The following is a 14872-nucleotide window of genomic DNA, read 5'->3' as shown; positions in this document are numbered from 1 at the left end:
AAAACAGCAAGATGCCCAACACCAGGCTGTGCAGCAGATGAATCCCTGATGCACTTCATTTGGAACTGCGGCGGAGCACAAAGCATGTGGAAGGCAATGGGACAGCTCATTAAAGAATTAACAGGACAGGCATCCCTGTCCTATGAACTGGTTCTATATGGGTTGGGCATGAATTGCAATGCAAATAAAGAAAGGACACTATGGAGAATAATAAACTGTGTGAAAGAGGCGATGTGGGAAAACAGGAACCTTTCCTTGTACAAACACCAAGCAATCACGGAAAAAGAATGCCAAAAACTTGTTTTCACTAAAATGTTCTCTTACATGTGCATAGACACCCATAGATTTGGACAAGAGTGGGCAAAGGAAACCTGGAAAATCAGGAGTTGGTCTGGATGGGTAAAATGAGAAATCTTGATGGAAAACCACCAAAGATAGCCTAATGCGCTTCTTTGAGAATGGTTAAATGTACAGCACCCAAATATAAGGGACTGCTTAAAATGTAAACCTGACAAATAATTTTAAATAAAGTATATTTTTACAAAAAAAAAAAAATATATATATATATATAACATTCTCGTTGTAAAGGCATGCGTGGCAAAGACATATGCGTGGTAAAAGTTTTCTGGGTAAAGGCATGCATGGTAAATATGCATGCATTGTAATGATGGCTTTGTAAAGGCATGCATGGTTCCGTCATGCAACCTGCTGGCAAAGCATCCACTACAATCTGACGTACATATAGCACAAGACATCAAGCACGCTTGAAAGCTCCATCATTCAAAATACCATCGCAAAATGCACCCTGGAGAATGGCAGCTTTGGAACCAACCCCAAAGCACCAGTTTCAACTCACTAAGAAATTAGCCTATACACTTAATATAGGTTTAGCTTATTTACAGTTTTTCTTGTGCACATCGTATCTAACCTGAATTTCCTTCACCTAGTTGTAAGAATACGTTAGCTGTTCCTTATGTACGGTAGGGAGGGGTATTTTCTGGAGGTAACAGGGGATGACATACTTTCATGCACCTTCCATGCTTTGTATTGTGCTAGGCTAGGGCTATGTTTCATCACTCTGTTTTGTAGATCACCGACCTGAACTGCTGCCCACTCATACTGCTCTCTCAACTCCAGGCCTGCCTTTGTCTAACCTACGTTGGGGATCTCTAGTCACCTTAACTCATTTTAGGGCAGCCTGAACAGCCAGAGTTGCTGGCAAAGATGTGAATTCTGCTGTTCATTATATCGATAAGACTTTTGGCTTGGATATGATCTATGAGTGTATGACAAAAGGTCAATGATGGTATGTTGGAAAGACTCGTTTTCTACATACAAATTTCAAGCTCTTCACTTAATACTTGCCTTGATCTAGTCAGTGTGGGCGTCAGTAATGGATTTTGCTGACAAAAGTATATCTGCCTATTTATACCTGGAAGTCTCGCTTTTCATCCTCGCTGAATTGCAGAGTGCGTTTGAGGCTAGAAATTTCTTCTGTGAAAGCCTGCTGTTCCCTTTCTAAAAGTCTGATAGTTTCCTCTCGGAGCATCAGTGCTGCTTCTGCAGAGCTTAGGCGTCCATCGACTCCTCGCTTTCCTTTGTAAGGGGAAAAAAAGAGCAGGTTTACAATGAGAATTAGTAAAACGAATCTTCCTCATCTCAGATCGACAATGCTCTATCAATGTACCCAGATACTTGCCAACCCATTGACACTGTTCTGCTAAAAGAACCCAATCGTAACTTGTGTGGAACTCCTGTCAGACTGAACTGCCACCTTTGGTTATACTTTCCTTGAAGGGACTTTCCTCTCTAAATGCATACTACTTCATCAATTATAACCAACAGTGTGCTGGTAAGTTCTCCAATCCAGAACCAAACACACAAGCACAATGGTGTACCAATAAAACATAACAATGTGCTACACACATACTTTCATCTCCCTGTCCACATACATTGCTTATCAGGTGAAGCCAAATTGACACTGCTGTAGGTTTTTTTTCGGATAAATATGGGTTTTATATGGGAAATCTCTTGGTTGAAGGCAAGGGCAATTGGATATGATTCTTGGAAGAGTGAAAATAGACTGAACTACTAGCACAGTAATATATTAGTAGGACATGATAGCATCCACTGTTATTTAGAAGAGTGTCCTAATGGGAACTGACATACAAATATGTACTAGAATGTGTGCTTGCCCGTAAGAAATCTATAGGATAACTGTGCATAGGCAGAGACCTTCAAAGGCCCCTACACACATATATATCAGAGTCTATATTCATGAAGTTCTAGGCTTCTTGCCTTGTACAAACACATACCATTCCAGTCACTGAACCTCAACTTAGCTTCAAACATATAATTCCAAGTCCAGTACATTATAATTACAGCTGCATGAATGAATTCCTGCCCTTCTATAACAAATTATGCCCCAAGGTGTTAAAGTCTACAGATTATGTTGAATGATATTAGGTCTTGGGATTCGTCTTTCACTATTGAAAAAGAGCAAACATTTGCCACATGATGTAATAAAGGGTTCTCGTTTAGTCATGAAAACATGGATACTGGAAAAGGACTTCTAGAGACCTTCTTCGAAGTCCAAGAGTGATTTTTGTTGCTGCTGAATTTGAATGTTGGTTCTGTCTCGTTCACTCTCCAGCTCGTTCATCTGACGACTCAGGTTAATCACCTCAATTCGTGCGTCATCCTGTAAGAAGAAAAGCATGTTAGGCATTCTTTCTCCCCAGGAAGAAGGAAGGTAAGGCAGGGAGTGGATATTGGGTGAAAGTGTTTTAGGAGAGGTAAAGCCCGAGCCTGCGAAGTGATAGTGACTTTGAATAAAATGTGTGGAACCACATAAAATATAATTATTGCACTGACTGAAAACAATCCTAATTTTTTTTAATTAAACGTAATGTTTGAGAATTTTACATTCAGTCATCACTGGCATAACTCATGGCATACCAACATTAATGTACAAGAGTTAAGATCATGTGAAGTAGAAAAGCTTTATTCGATTTTTGTAAATTTAAAAATCTTAAAAGCAACATTCATCAGAAATCGATACATAATGTACACAAAATATAACATTACATTTCAGTAAAAGCAAAATAACTGTGAATACAATGGATTTATAGGCACATTAAACTTTTCCTTTTTCTAAAAACACTCTTTAAAAAACCAACCATGGTGGCCACACATAGTTCATCATGTAACAGCTGGAGATACAATAAGGCTGGGCGGCACTGCTGCCAGGGACCGTGCTTTTTCAGAAGTGGTTTAATCCATTGGGCTCTCTCATTATGGTAAAAACCACAGAAACAAATCACGTGAAGGGTTGATTGTTCAGCCTTCCCGTCACATGGACATTTAATAAGCATATTTGACCAGTCGTTAATATGTTGGAATGAGACTAGGCGGAAAAAGATGTCAAATCTGAACCTAGTGAGTAAAAACCTATCGAAACCCTTAATGCACCAGTTCAAATAGGGTTGCATGTTGCCCGATATAAGCAACATTTGGTGCCGCACAACCGATCCTTTGTTCAACTCTACCCCCAACCGCAGGGATTCTAGATGGTACCAACAGTCTTTCTTTAGGTCTTTCCTTTAGATCCTACAAAGCCCCTCAGGAGCAGTAAAGAACTCGGGTTTCCCCATGTCTTGGCAAAACTTTTGGATATAGGATAACCACGCTATTTTGTGAGATTTGTCAAGAGCCATAACGTCACGAATGATCTCTCTGTTAAGCTCCAGGACAGTTGCGGTCCAAACCCTGTGCCAGAGTAATAGTGGTTGCATCGCAATCAAATCACTAATATGACGGACCCCCAACTCAGCGTGACAATTAAACACAGATAAACTAAAAGGTACTGCTAAAATAAACCTTAAAAAAGCATTTTCTACTATTTGTAGTTCCCTAGTGTCTTGGATGCCCCAGACACCAGCCCCATAAATGGCTGTGCTAATACATTTGGCCGTGTAAATTTTAAGTAGGATGTCAGGGGGTCTTTTGCCCATCTTTCGCGAGAAGGCCATCAATGCTGCAGTCGCTTTTTTAAACGACAGGGTCCTACTCCTGATGGCTGGACCCCAATGTCCCCCACCCTCAAGGACTACTCCTAGATATGAGAAGGATTTGGTAGTCTGCACTTTTTCCTTGCGTGCGAACAGTTTGCAGGTTTTGAACTTGCCCCTGGCGCACGTCATTGCAAAGTTTTTTTTCACATTTAAAGTCAGGCCCCTCGAATCCATAAAATTAATATATGCATCTAAGGCTGACTGCAGACCTCTCTCTGTCCTGGCCATAATGACGGCATCGTCCGCATATAATAGGGACACCACTTGTTTAGAATTGATTCTAGGTGAATCGATAACTTTGGACACCAAGACATCCCCTAGGTCGTTAGTATATAGGTTAAAAAGAAGAGGCGCGAGGACGCACCCTTGTCTCACTCCGCGCTTCACATGAAAGGGCTTGGTGCATTCTCCACTGGTTCCGAATCTCACCCTTGCCCTTGCCCCAGCATAAAGTTGCCTTAAAAAGATATAATGGGCTCTTCTACTTTGAGGTCTTCCAGCACCTTCCACAGTCGATCATGCTTGACGCAGTCGAATGCGGCGCTCAAATCAACAAATGCTGCATAAAGCTTGCCCGCCTTGGCTTGGACATATTTCCCTTAAAGGAGTGTAAAATTCAAGACCTGTTCCACAGTGCCCATCCCTTCTCGAAAACCGTACTGAACCGGGGATAGAATTCCAGCTTCTTCTACGCAGGATAATAGCCGATTCAGAACAGCCCTTCCCGTGATCTTCATGAAGGAATCAAGAAGGGAGATAGGGCGGTAACAGGAGGGACTCTCTCTGTCTCCCTTTTTAAAAATGGGAATGATGATAGAATCATACCAGGTCCTCGGAAAGCCCAGTTCACAGCTTGCATCCAGGACTCTCTTTAATAAGGGGGACCATAGATCGACTAAATGTTTGAGTAAATCGATAGGAACCCCGTCTATTCCTGGGGATTTGCCTTCCCTGCTCTGCTCAATGGCAACAGACATTTCGCCAATTGAGGTGCCCAAGTTAACTTGTTGAAAGGTCAGGGATGCCTCCTTATCGCTGCCCTCCATGTCAACTAACTTTGAAGTCCCCTCCGGGTTATAAACGTCCGAAAAAAAGTCAATCCAAGATTTTTCGCTAGTAGCAACCTCTACCCTGGCGTTGTTTGATGCGTTAAAAAATGGTGCATTGACTGCACGCCAGAATTGGGTGCTATCCTTGGATTGTGCAGCAATAGCCAGGTTGTTCCAAGCCTCCTGTTTTATATTATTCTTACAGTTCTTCCGGGATAAGCTTTTCTGCAGGAGGCCACCTCAGTCGGGTCCCTATTCTTTTTGTTTAATGCTGCCATAAGGTTGGAATGCGCCCTAGAACAGGTAGCATCGAACCAAGAAATGGTCATAGGCCTAGTAGTAGGGCCTCTCCCCTGTCGGGACAAGCTTTCTCGAATGGTCCGTGTAATGGCCTCAAAGGCTGCCAGGGTCTCCTCATGAGAGGCCTCGGCATCTAAACACCTTTCAATAAAGGCAAGGGATCCTCTGACTATCTTGGCCTGCATGGCCTCCGGATCAATCTGGCTCCATTTGATAGCATAACCATTATATCTAGGCATTTCACAGAATTTTAACCAGGACAATCTATCTATCAATGAGTTTTGCTTAACCTGGGGTATTTTAATGGCAAAAGAAAGGGGGAGATGGTCACTAAACCCTACAAGGTGCGTGGAGTAGTCTGCAAACCAAGTGGCATAACTTTCAGAAGCAACGATAAAATCTATGGTGGTGCCAAGCCCTCTCCCCACAATGGTTGCACTGAAATCGACACAGGGAGAGCACAACCTATTGATAAAGTCTAAGTTAAAAGTTGCCAGCATATCATTCAGTGATTCACCCCCGTCCATATGGGCAAAGTGTGGGGATATAGCTTCCTCACCTGTCCCTGTAAAACCACTACCCCCCCGCTCATGGTCACACAGATTATGATTAAAATCCCCCCCACAGACAATAATACAATCCCTCCCATTCCGGATGATAATCCCTTTAAGGTCTTCAGTCAGGGAAGAAACCAGATCTGCGACTAGGCGTTTATGTAGATTATTATAAATATTAATCAAGATAATGTCGACCTTGGAGGCTATTCGAATTAATACGATCTGATGACAGATTCCTAATTTGACTACCTTGATATTCTCAACGCCCAGCAGATTCGAAATGTAAATGCAGAGTCCCCCCATATTCCTCCCACGCTTTGAAGGTAAGGCTGCTGCATGAAAGGTTCTGTACCCATTTAGGTGAACAGGCTCAATAGTCCAGGTTTCTTGGAGACACAGGAATCCAAAGGGACTAACAAATTCAACCCAAGAAGGGTCCAGAACCCTATCCCTAATCCCTGCGATGTCCCAAAATAAAAACTCAATATTCCGTTGTGGACAATGTTTCACAGCTAGTACCTTATTACTACAGACATCAGTAGGTTCACAGGTATGCCTTACAGTACTGGCTTCAGGTACTTTAGGAATAGCAGGGCCTAGGTTACAGATAGTAACTGCTGAACAGGCTTCAGGGGCTTCAAGATCAACAGGGCCTAGATTACAAATAGTAGCTGGACCAAAAACATCACATAGCCCAGGAGCAATAACTGGGCCAGTGAGATGGCACAACCTAGGGTCAATATCTGGGATACTGTTATTAAATACTGGGGGTATAGAGAGTGTCGGACGAACTGGAGCAAAGGATTTGCAACTCAGTCAGTCCACACCCTCCAAGTCTCGTAGGCTTTCATAGCGATTATGGAGGGGAATTCGGAACCGGTTAAATGACCAAAGATCAGGTGGGGCGCAGGGGTCGTTTAAATACTGGTTCCAAGAATCAAAATGGGCCAGATGGACAGGTTGTACAGGATTTACTGGCTGCGAGTCAAGTGGCGACCTAAAAGCACGGTAATTACTCTCTGGGTGATAGCGTTGTCTCCTCATATAGTTGACCTGCTGATGCCTCAGTGGCCTGATTAAACTTTCTACATTTGATGCCCACACTCCTGGGTTAACCACTGGACTTAACACATTTCTAGGATAGAAATAAGGCAGATCTCTAGGTATAATCAGGCTACTGCTTTTGGGGGAGGACCAATTTAAGATATGGCTGACCGCCCTTTTGTCTTTAAAGCTAATTATAATAATGTCCCCCATGATGCTTTTTGGGGTAGGGCCCAGCCATGCAAGTCGGCGTACCATTAGTATTTCGCCATTTAAGTAAGGGGGTAGGGGCCGGTTCTGCCTTAGCCAGTAAATGGCCTTATTTTTAAGTTGAACTTGATCTTCCCTCTTCCCCACTTCTAATACTGGGATGCTAGTTAGAATTATCACAAAGGGGGCCGCTTCAAGGGGCAAATTAACTATATGGCTTTTGGGGATGTGGGGTTTGACAGTGACATCTGCAACTGTAGGTTTGGGTATTGGACAATTAGGTGGCACACACCCCGTGGCGTCCTTATCCTGCCTGTTTGTATCACGCCTAGGAACTACGGTAGCCTGTGACATGGTGCTTTTGGGTTGATTACTGGATTTAGCCTGGATCCGAGGTGCGGGGACCAGGGGGACAGTGCTAGAAGTAGGAACGGAGAGTACCCCATCTGGACCCTTGTTGAACTGGTTCGGCCGGCTTAAAGGCCTTCTCCAAAACTCCCAGCTGTACAGTTATCCTTTTAAGCCTCTCCACCAAAGGCAAAGTAAATGATCTAATCAATTTTTCGATACTCCCCAGTAAGTCTGAACCCTGCTGGTCTGAAGAATCAGTGACAATAACGGGCGGGGGGGTTAAACCTAAAGGTGGGTGATCAATGTTCTTGGGACAGGGGGAGGACATGGGTTTGTTTGTAGCTGTGCCGTGCCCCTTCCTTCTCCTTTTCTTTGGCGGGGCCGTGGCAGCGGTGAACATCCGCCTCTACTGTCTGTTTGTCAGGCTTGGAGGATAACTCAGTCGCAACTAGCAGAGTATCTGACATAAGTTCCACCTCGTCTAAGATACTAACCAGCGAGGCGGAAAGGTCGATGACAAAATTGGAGGCAGCCAAAGAATCTGGGGGGGGTAGCCCTGTCCTGAAGTAGTAGAGGGATACTAGAATCTAACGGGAGCTCTGGATTCATTGAACCCTCTACACTATCGGTTAACAGTGGCAAAACCGGAAAAATGGGGTTGATAACAGAATTGGGAGCAGCCAAAGAATCTGGGGGGGGTAGTCCTATCCTGAAGTAATAGAGGGATAGTAGAATCTAACGGGAGCTCTAGACTCTCTGAACCCTCTACACTATCAGTTGACAGTGGCAGGCCTGAAAAAGTGGGGCCCAAAGAGGACCTTTTGCTCTTAATATGCTCTATCGAGCGCCGCCTACTAGCGCGTCGCTCAGCTAGGGCTTGGTCCCTATCGACCGAAGAGGCCGTCCTAATGACGAAATTATCCAACGTCCCCCGTTTAGCACCCCCCTCAGCAGGTAAAGTAGGGATGGATAAAGACATCCTACTATACAACACGAGAATAAAACAAAGAGATGCTAACAATAAGGACTGCTATTAACCCTATATACAACAATGTGAGGGTAAAGGTAAAATGATGGGTGAATATACAAAAAACAAAAAGTCACCAAAGTAAAACATTCCCTGCTGGGAAGGCCTGCAGCAAGAAGAGGTGGCATGTCCCGGCCTGTTCTGGCCTCGGAGGGCCTCAGAGGGCCCGCTCTTGTCCCGGGCTTCTCCCGGGACGCTCCCGCGCCGCGGGAAGTGACGCTTGTAGTTATAGGTGGGCAGTTAGGCTGTTGATGGGGCGGAGCGAGCAGGGAGAGCGGCCAGGTGACAGGCGGCTCGGGTTACCGGGACTCCTGGGATATGTAGTCCGGGTCCCGACGCTCGCAGCCCTGCACACGCACACACACCCACAGGTACAGTCCAATGCTCCCGAAAGGCTGACACGGCGCTGCGGGACCCGCAAAGCGGGTTCAGCGAGGTATGGAGGTGAGCGCTAAGTGCGCCAGCAACAGGAACCGCAGCAAGATCCAATTAGTGTCCCAAGACCGTTAGCAGGCAGAGTCTTTTCAGGCTGTTGGTGGGGCGGGGCGAGTAGGGAGAGCGGCCAGGTGACAGGCGGCTCGTGTTACCGGGACTCCTGGGATATGAAGTCCGGGTCCCGACGCTCGCAGCCCTGCACATGCACACACATCCACAGGTACAGTCCAATGCTCCCGAAAGGCTGACACGGCGCTGCGGGACCCGCAAAGCGGGTTCCGCGAGGTATGGAGGTGAGAGCTAAGTGCGCCAGCAACAGGAACCGCAGCAAGATCCAATTAGTGTCATGTACAAGAGTTAAGATCATGTGGTCCACGATCATTATCAGCCTTAAGGATTAGCTATAGTGATGTTGTACATGTATCATATACAAGAGCTGTTTGCAAGCTAGAGGATGCATACAGATGACAATCTCCTACCCATCTTCCTATCTTTTTTGTTGGAGTGAGTCTGGAGGGAATTCTATGTCAGGACCGGAGGCGAGGATTATGCTATTCTTTCTGCACTTTATTGAATAGCAGCCATTTAAAGTCAAATAAAACAAACTACTATTCCCATGAAACATCAGGAATAACCAGAATAAAATGATGAGTGTCCACGGGTAGAGAGTCCCCTCTTCTTCTACACCAATCACAGGGCTCTGAGATGATGGTAGTCCTCTGTCACTATCCATTCCCACTCTTTCTTCGCTGCTTGCAGCCAGATAAGTTACATTTCTCTTTTCTCTCTCAGTGTCTGACTGATTGTCTGGTTTTGACTTGTTGACCAGATTGTAATGGGTTTATTCATTGTGTGATTCACCTTAGCGCACTCCTTGTGCTAATGATGTTTAGCTGGTGTTTCCCTTGAGTTAATATTGCGTTGACTATGTTGCCCTGTACTGCGTTTGCCTCATAGGTAGATCAGTTGGGTCGAGCGGCCACGCATTCACTGCCGACGCGTGCCGCCCGACTGAATTCCTATGTTTCTCGTTTGTTTATTGTGCCTACGCTTTCTTTTTTCACTTATTCCCTTTCAGGTTTTCTCTGCGTGTCAGCCGCTACTCAGTCGACTCACGCCCAGCCGTGGGAGTGTTTGACTCCCTAACGGCCGTGTTCTGTGGTGCGGGCTCGCAGTGATTACCTCCCGCGGCCAGAGGGTGCCCGTGTGTGTCTGTTGCCCAAGGCGTGCGTCTCGACACTCTGCACATTCCGAACATATTTCCCAGTCGAGCCGCATCGCCGCGGGTGAGCCCTGTCTGCTGGATATGCTTTTGGGATCCTTACTACTGCTATTAGGCAGTCTTTAATGTATGCACGCCCCGTTTGAACGCCCATGAGTTGTGGGTCTGTATCTGCCATTAGGCAGTAATTTCAGCGGTCTCCCGTCTGGGGGGTGTGTATTGTAGGCCACTAGAATGCTCTTGTCAGTGTCAGGAGTGCAAGTGTTGTCCTGCTGTGACCTTTGCCAGCAGGCTGCCTATTCTTAACCGCACCACGGCTTTAGGTCTTAGAGGTCTCCTCCCAGTTTAACGCGAGCACTGCCCGCAGAAAGTATAGCCTGTCACCCAGCCCCCATTATCCTGAGGTATACGCACTAACATACTTACCCACCTACCTGTGCGGCACCTCCCTCTCTTGGCCCAATGAAATCCTTCCAGGAGGATGCCTGTCAGGACGACACGTGGGAGGAAGACCCACTAACTGCCCTTCAGTGGGATGAAGATTTTTATGACGCGGTAGACACGAACATTCACAAGGTGGGTGAGCAAGCCAGCTGCCCTTGGAAGACCACCTGTCCTGCCGAATTGAGCAGGCTTGTGATAAGCTAGCCAAGGCCTCTTAGTCCTTTCCAACCTCCTCGCCCCCAAACAGCGGAACTTCAGCTGAACCCCAGCCCCCCCCCCCCCCCTCCAAATGTCCCTGGGACTCCGGGGTAGATGTGGACGCTTTTGATCGCCTTAAACAGGCTTTCCTGCCGCAGAACCCCCCTCCAGTGACGCCCCTCTGTTCCAGGGGATGGTGACCCAGGAGATGATGATGAGGTAGGCCCTTCCCGCCCCTGACGCCCCTCTCATCCAGAACCTAGTTCGAATCCACAAAGTTTATGTGCTGATATGCTGGACCCCGAAAATGTCCTTCACCCTAGGTCTTCTGACTGGGCACCATCAGATAAGGTCGCCCAATATGTCGCCAGCAGGATCTGCTGAGCGTTAGAGGCCACAGCCTGCAACTGTCTCAGGGCGGAGTGCCCCCATCCCTCTCTGGAAGGGAAAGTAGATGCCACCCCCGATATCGACCCCCGCATGGAGACGCGCCTTCAAAAGTTCATCAAGGACCCGAAGAGGGGTATTGACAGGTCTTGGCGGGCTTGCCAAGAGAAGCTCCTAGATGCCCTAGGACCAATATCCAAGATCCTCGACATGGCGGAAGAGACTAAACTGTCTGGGTCCCTGATATCCCCCTAACAACTCTCCTCCTGGGCCCAGCGTGTAGTGCTTTTCTTAGGGAATGCCAACTGCGCTATTTCCACAGAGCGCCGCAGGTCATTATTGATTCCAATAGACCCCAAACTTGGGGATCTGGCCGACTCAGAAGCGGGCTCCATTGCGCATGGTGGTCTTTTTGGAGAAACCTTTAGCAAAGAGTTGGGTAGGTCTGTAAACACGTCTACAACCTTAGACAAGGCGCATTCCTCCATCAGACGGGTGTTTCACCCTCAGGTTTTCAAAGGGGCCCGGTGAGGCAGGGGGCGCTCATCCGTCCGCCCTAACCAGCACAGAGGGCAAGGCTCCAACCATGGACAATACCAAGATTCAGCCAGGTTCGGCAACTTCTATCTAACAAGAGGACGTTGGGGCAAGAACAAAGGTCGAAGAAGCGGTGGTGCCTCCAGCTCTTCCAGTGAGTGTTCTCCCTTCTTCCCTTCTAAAAGTGGGGGGGCCCGTCTAGCACGTTTTTTCCATAAATGAACTTCCATCACTGGGGAGGCCTGGGTTCTACAGACCGTCCGAGGGTTTCACATCGAGTTTCACTGGGAACCTTCGCAGCCGGTCCCTCCGTGCCCTCTATTTTTTTCCACAGCAGATGCTGCGTTGGTCGACCAGGAAAGCCACGCTCTTTTGGACAAAGAGGCAATTGTGGAGACGCTTCCCCACCCCAGAGGTTTCATCAGCAATCTCTTCCTGGTGGACAAGACGGACGGCGGTCAACGTCCTGTCATCAATTTGCGCGAGTTCAGTGACTGGCTCGTTTATGCCACTTCAAGATAGAAAGGATCCATCTTCTTCGCGATCTTCTCAGGCCCAATGACTGGATGGCACATCTCGATCTTAAGGACGCCTATCTTACGATCCTTATTTTCCCTCCGCACAGGAGGTTCTTGCAGTTTCTTTGGCAGGGCAAGGTGTACGAGTTCACCACTCTTCCATTAGGCCTTTCCTCCGCCCCTTGGTGTTTCACCAAGGATCTCTGGCCAGTGATAGAGCGTCTGAGAGCGTCCGGTATGAGACTCATTGTATACCTGGACGACATTCTTTTGATGGCTCAGTGTCCCGTCACTCTAACACGTCACCTTCAGTCGGCTGTTGACCTCCTTCAGAACCTGGGCTTTGTGATCGACGAGGCAAAGTCCACTCTTGTCCCAGCGAAGAAGGTTGTTTTTCTTGGTTTCTCGATTGACTCCATCAAATCTACTCTCAATCTCCAATCTCGCAAGATGGAGAAAATTTGTCACAAAATCAGGAGAGTTCTCTCTCAGTCCCAACTCTCCCTCAGGCAATTAGCCCATATTGTGGGGCTACTGTCGGCCTCGGTTCAAGCCATCTTCCTGGGCCCGCTCCATTACAGAGCTCTCCAGCGTCTCAAGGCATACCATCTACGAAGGGGGTTTTCGTACTCACGGAAAGTGAGTCTCATGGGCGGACGCCAGGGAGAAACTCCAGTGGTGGCTCACCAATATGGAAGCCTGGAATGGGCGTGCGATCTTCGGTTCCGTGCCAGATATCGTTATCGAATCAGATGCCAGCAGGTCCGGATGGGTAGCGAGGTATGGCCAGTTCCCTACTGGAGGGGTTTGGTCTCAGCAGGAACAACAGATGCATGTCAACTGCCTAGAACTTTTGGCGGGATCCTTTGCGATCCAATTTGGACCAAAGACTCTATCCGGTCATGTGTCCTCCTCAAGATGGACAATATATCGGCGGTCCGATACATCAACGATCTAGGAGGCACGCGATCGAGAGCGCTCTCAGACCTAGCAGAGAATTTCTGGCAATACCGCCTGGACCATAAGGTGCCGTTTACGGCGGAGTATCTTCCGTGCCAAGACAACCAGGTAGCAGACTTCCACTCTCGCCACTTTCACGACATGAGCCTTTGGAAGCAGCATCCGGGAGTCTTTGCGGATCTCCAGAGCTTCTGGAGTCCGTTTTCGCGGATCTATTTGCTTCCCGCCTAGACCACCAGCTTCCCTGGTGAGGAAAAGTGTTCTTCTGATCGGCATCATTTGTACCGGGACTCCATTGCTTTTTCATTGCCATCTCGTGTCAAACACTTCCACACGACCCACCTGTTCGTTTCTGCTGATGCCTGAGGAAAAACTAACTAACACGACAACTGCCATCTTGCAGCCTACATTTCTGCCCAGGAACTGTCGCACACCCAACCACCCTGTTCTTTGCAGTTCAACTGAAAGCCACGAGACACTCACATCCTGAGTAAATGATTTGTTTTCCATCTCCTGCTCCCACCTGGTAAACATCCTTTACACCGTGATCAGGTTATCTGGACAATGGTCTGACTGCTGGGCCTTGATCAGGGTGATTAAACAATGACTTGAAAGACCGGGCTTTGATCAAGGTGATTGAACAATGACCTGAAAGACTGAGCCTTGATCAAGCCAAGTGAACAATGATTTGTGTACCAAGCCTTGACCAGGTCACCATCTACAAACGTCGTCAGGATCTGGTTATCAACTGCAAACACTGCCCTGATTGAACAATGAACTAACAGCCAAAAGACTGGAATGATAAAGTATAAAAGGCTTGTAAGCTGCGGAGTAAAGCAGCAGCCTCCTCTGTCTTGTTTCTGACGAGCTTGGGACTCTGTTCCATAGCCCGGGCTATTTGAATAAATCTGGGTTCCTCCTGCAGACGAAGGCTCTTGTGTCTCCTTTTACTACGTATGAAGGGTATGGAAGGATTGGGCGGTTCCCCCACCGCCGAGACCCAGTAAGTGGGTTATTCCAGTTCTTCAAATGGCGCCCAAATAGGGGCTCCACGAAGGTCAGGCCCGTGGACGTGAGGGGGTGCACGGAGAGACTCCGACGGAGGTACCCTACCCGAGGGATTCCTGCAATCCGGTAAGCCGAACGGCTCGCCCGCTGTTCCTCCCCACCTGTTCTGGGCCACTTGAACGCGTTCTCGCTGGAGTCCCGTAGCAAATAATTTCTGGAGCAGGACACAGCCCTGCATCTGCAGAAGAGAACTACCCCTGTAAGGTAAGGGTGGACTGATCACCCACCAAGTCTGTATAATTCTGTTATTGACTTTCGCAAAAGCCAAGCTGTTATTGACTTTTGCCAAAGCCAAGCAAGCGAGGTGAGTTTTTAAAACCCGCTGGTGTCTGTTCTGTATGATTCTGCTGTTATTGACTTTTGCAAAAGCCAAGCAAGCGAGGTGAGTTTTAAAACCCGCTGGTGTCTGTTATCTGTTTTCAAGCATGCCAGTCAGTAGTAAGTTCAAGAGATTATGTTGTTGTGTGTGTACGCAGGACTCCCAGCTGGAGG

The 14872-nt window shown here is 47.4% G+C and overlaps 1 protein-coding gene across 1 annotated transcript in view; it reads right to left on the bottom strand.

Annotated features, from left to right (window-relative positions):
• Window positions 1–14872, bottom strand: part of CROCC2 (ciliary rootlet coiled-coil, rootletin family member 2) — a 1620686-nt gene that overhangs the window by 307395 nt on the left and 1298419 nt on the right. Inside the window, exons 29-30 of the mRNA XM_086944022.1 lie at window positions 2581–2701; window positions 1433–1596 (exon numbers count right to left, since the gene is read on the bottom strand). Of these exons, the coding sequence (XP_086800148.1) occupies window positions 1433–1596; window positions 2581–2701 (285 nt within the window). The remainder of the gene's footprint in view (window positions 1–1432; window positions 1597–2580; window positions 2702–14872) is intronic.

Source organism: Lissotriton vulgaris, chromosome 11, assembly GCF_964263255.1.
Source record: "Lissotriton vulgaris chromosome 11, aLisVul1.2, whole genome shotgun sequence".
NCBI classification, from domain to species: Eukaryota; Metazoa; Chordata; class Amphibia; order Caudata; family Salamandridae; genus Lissotriton; species Lissotriton vulgaris.
This window is presented reverse-complemented; position numbering and strand designations above follow the sequence as displayed.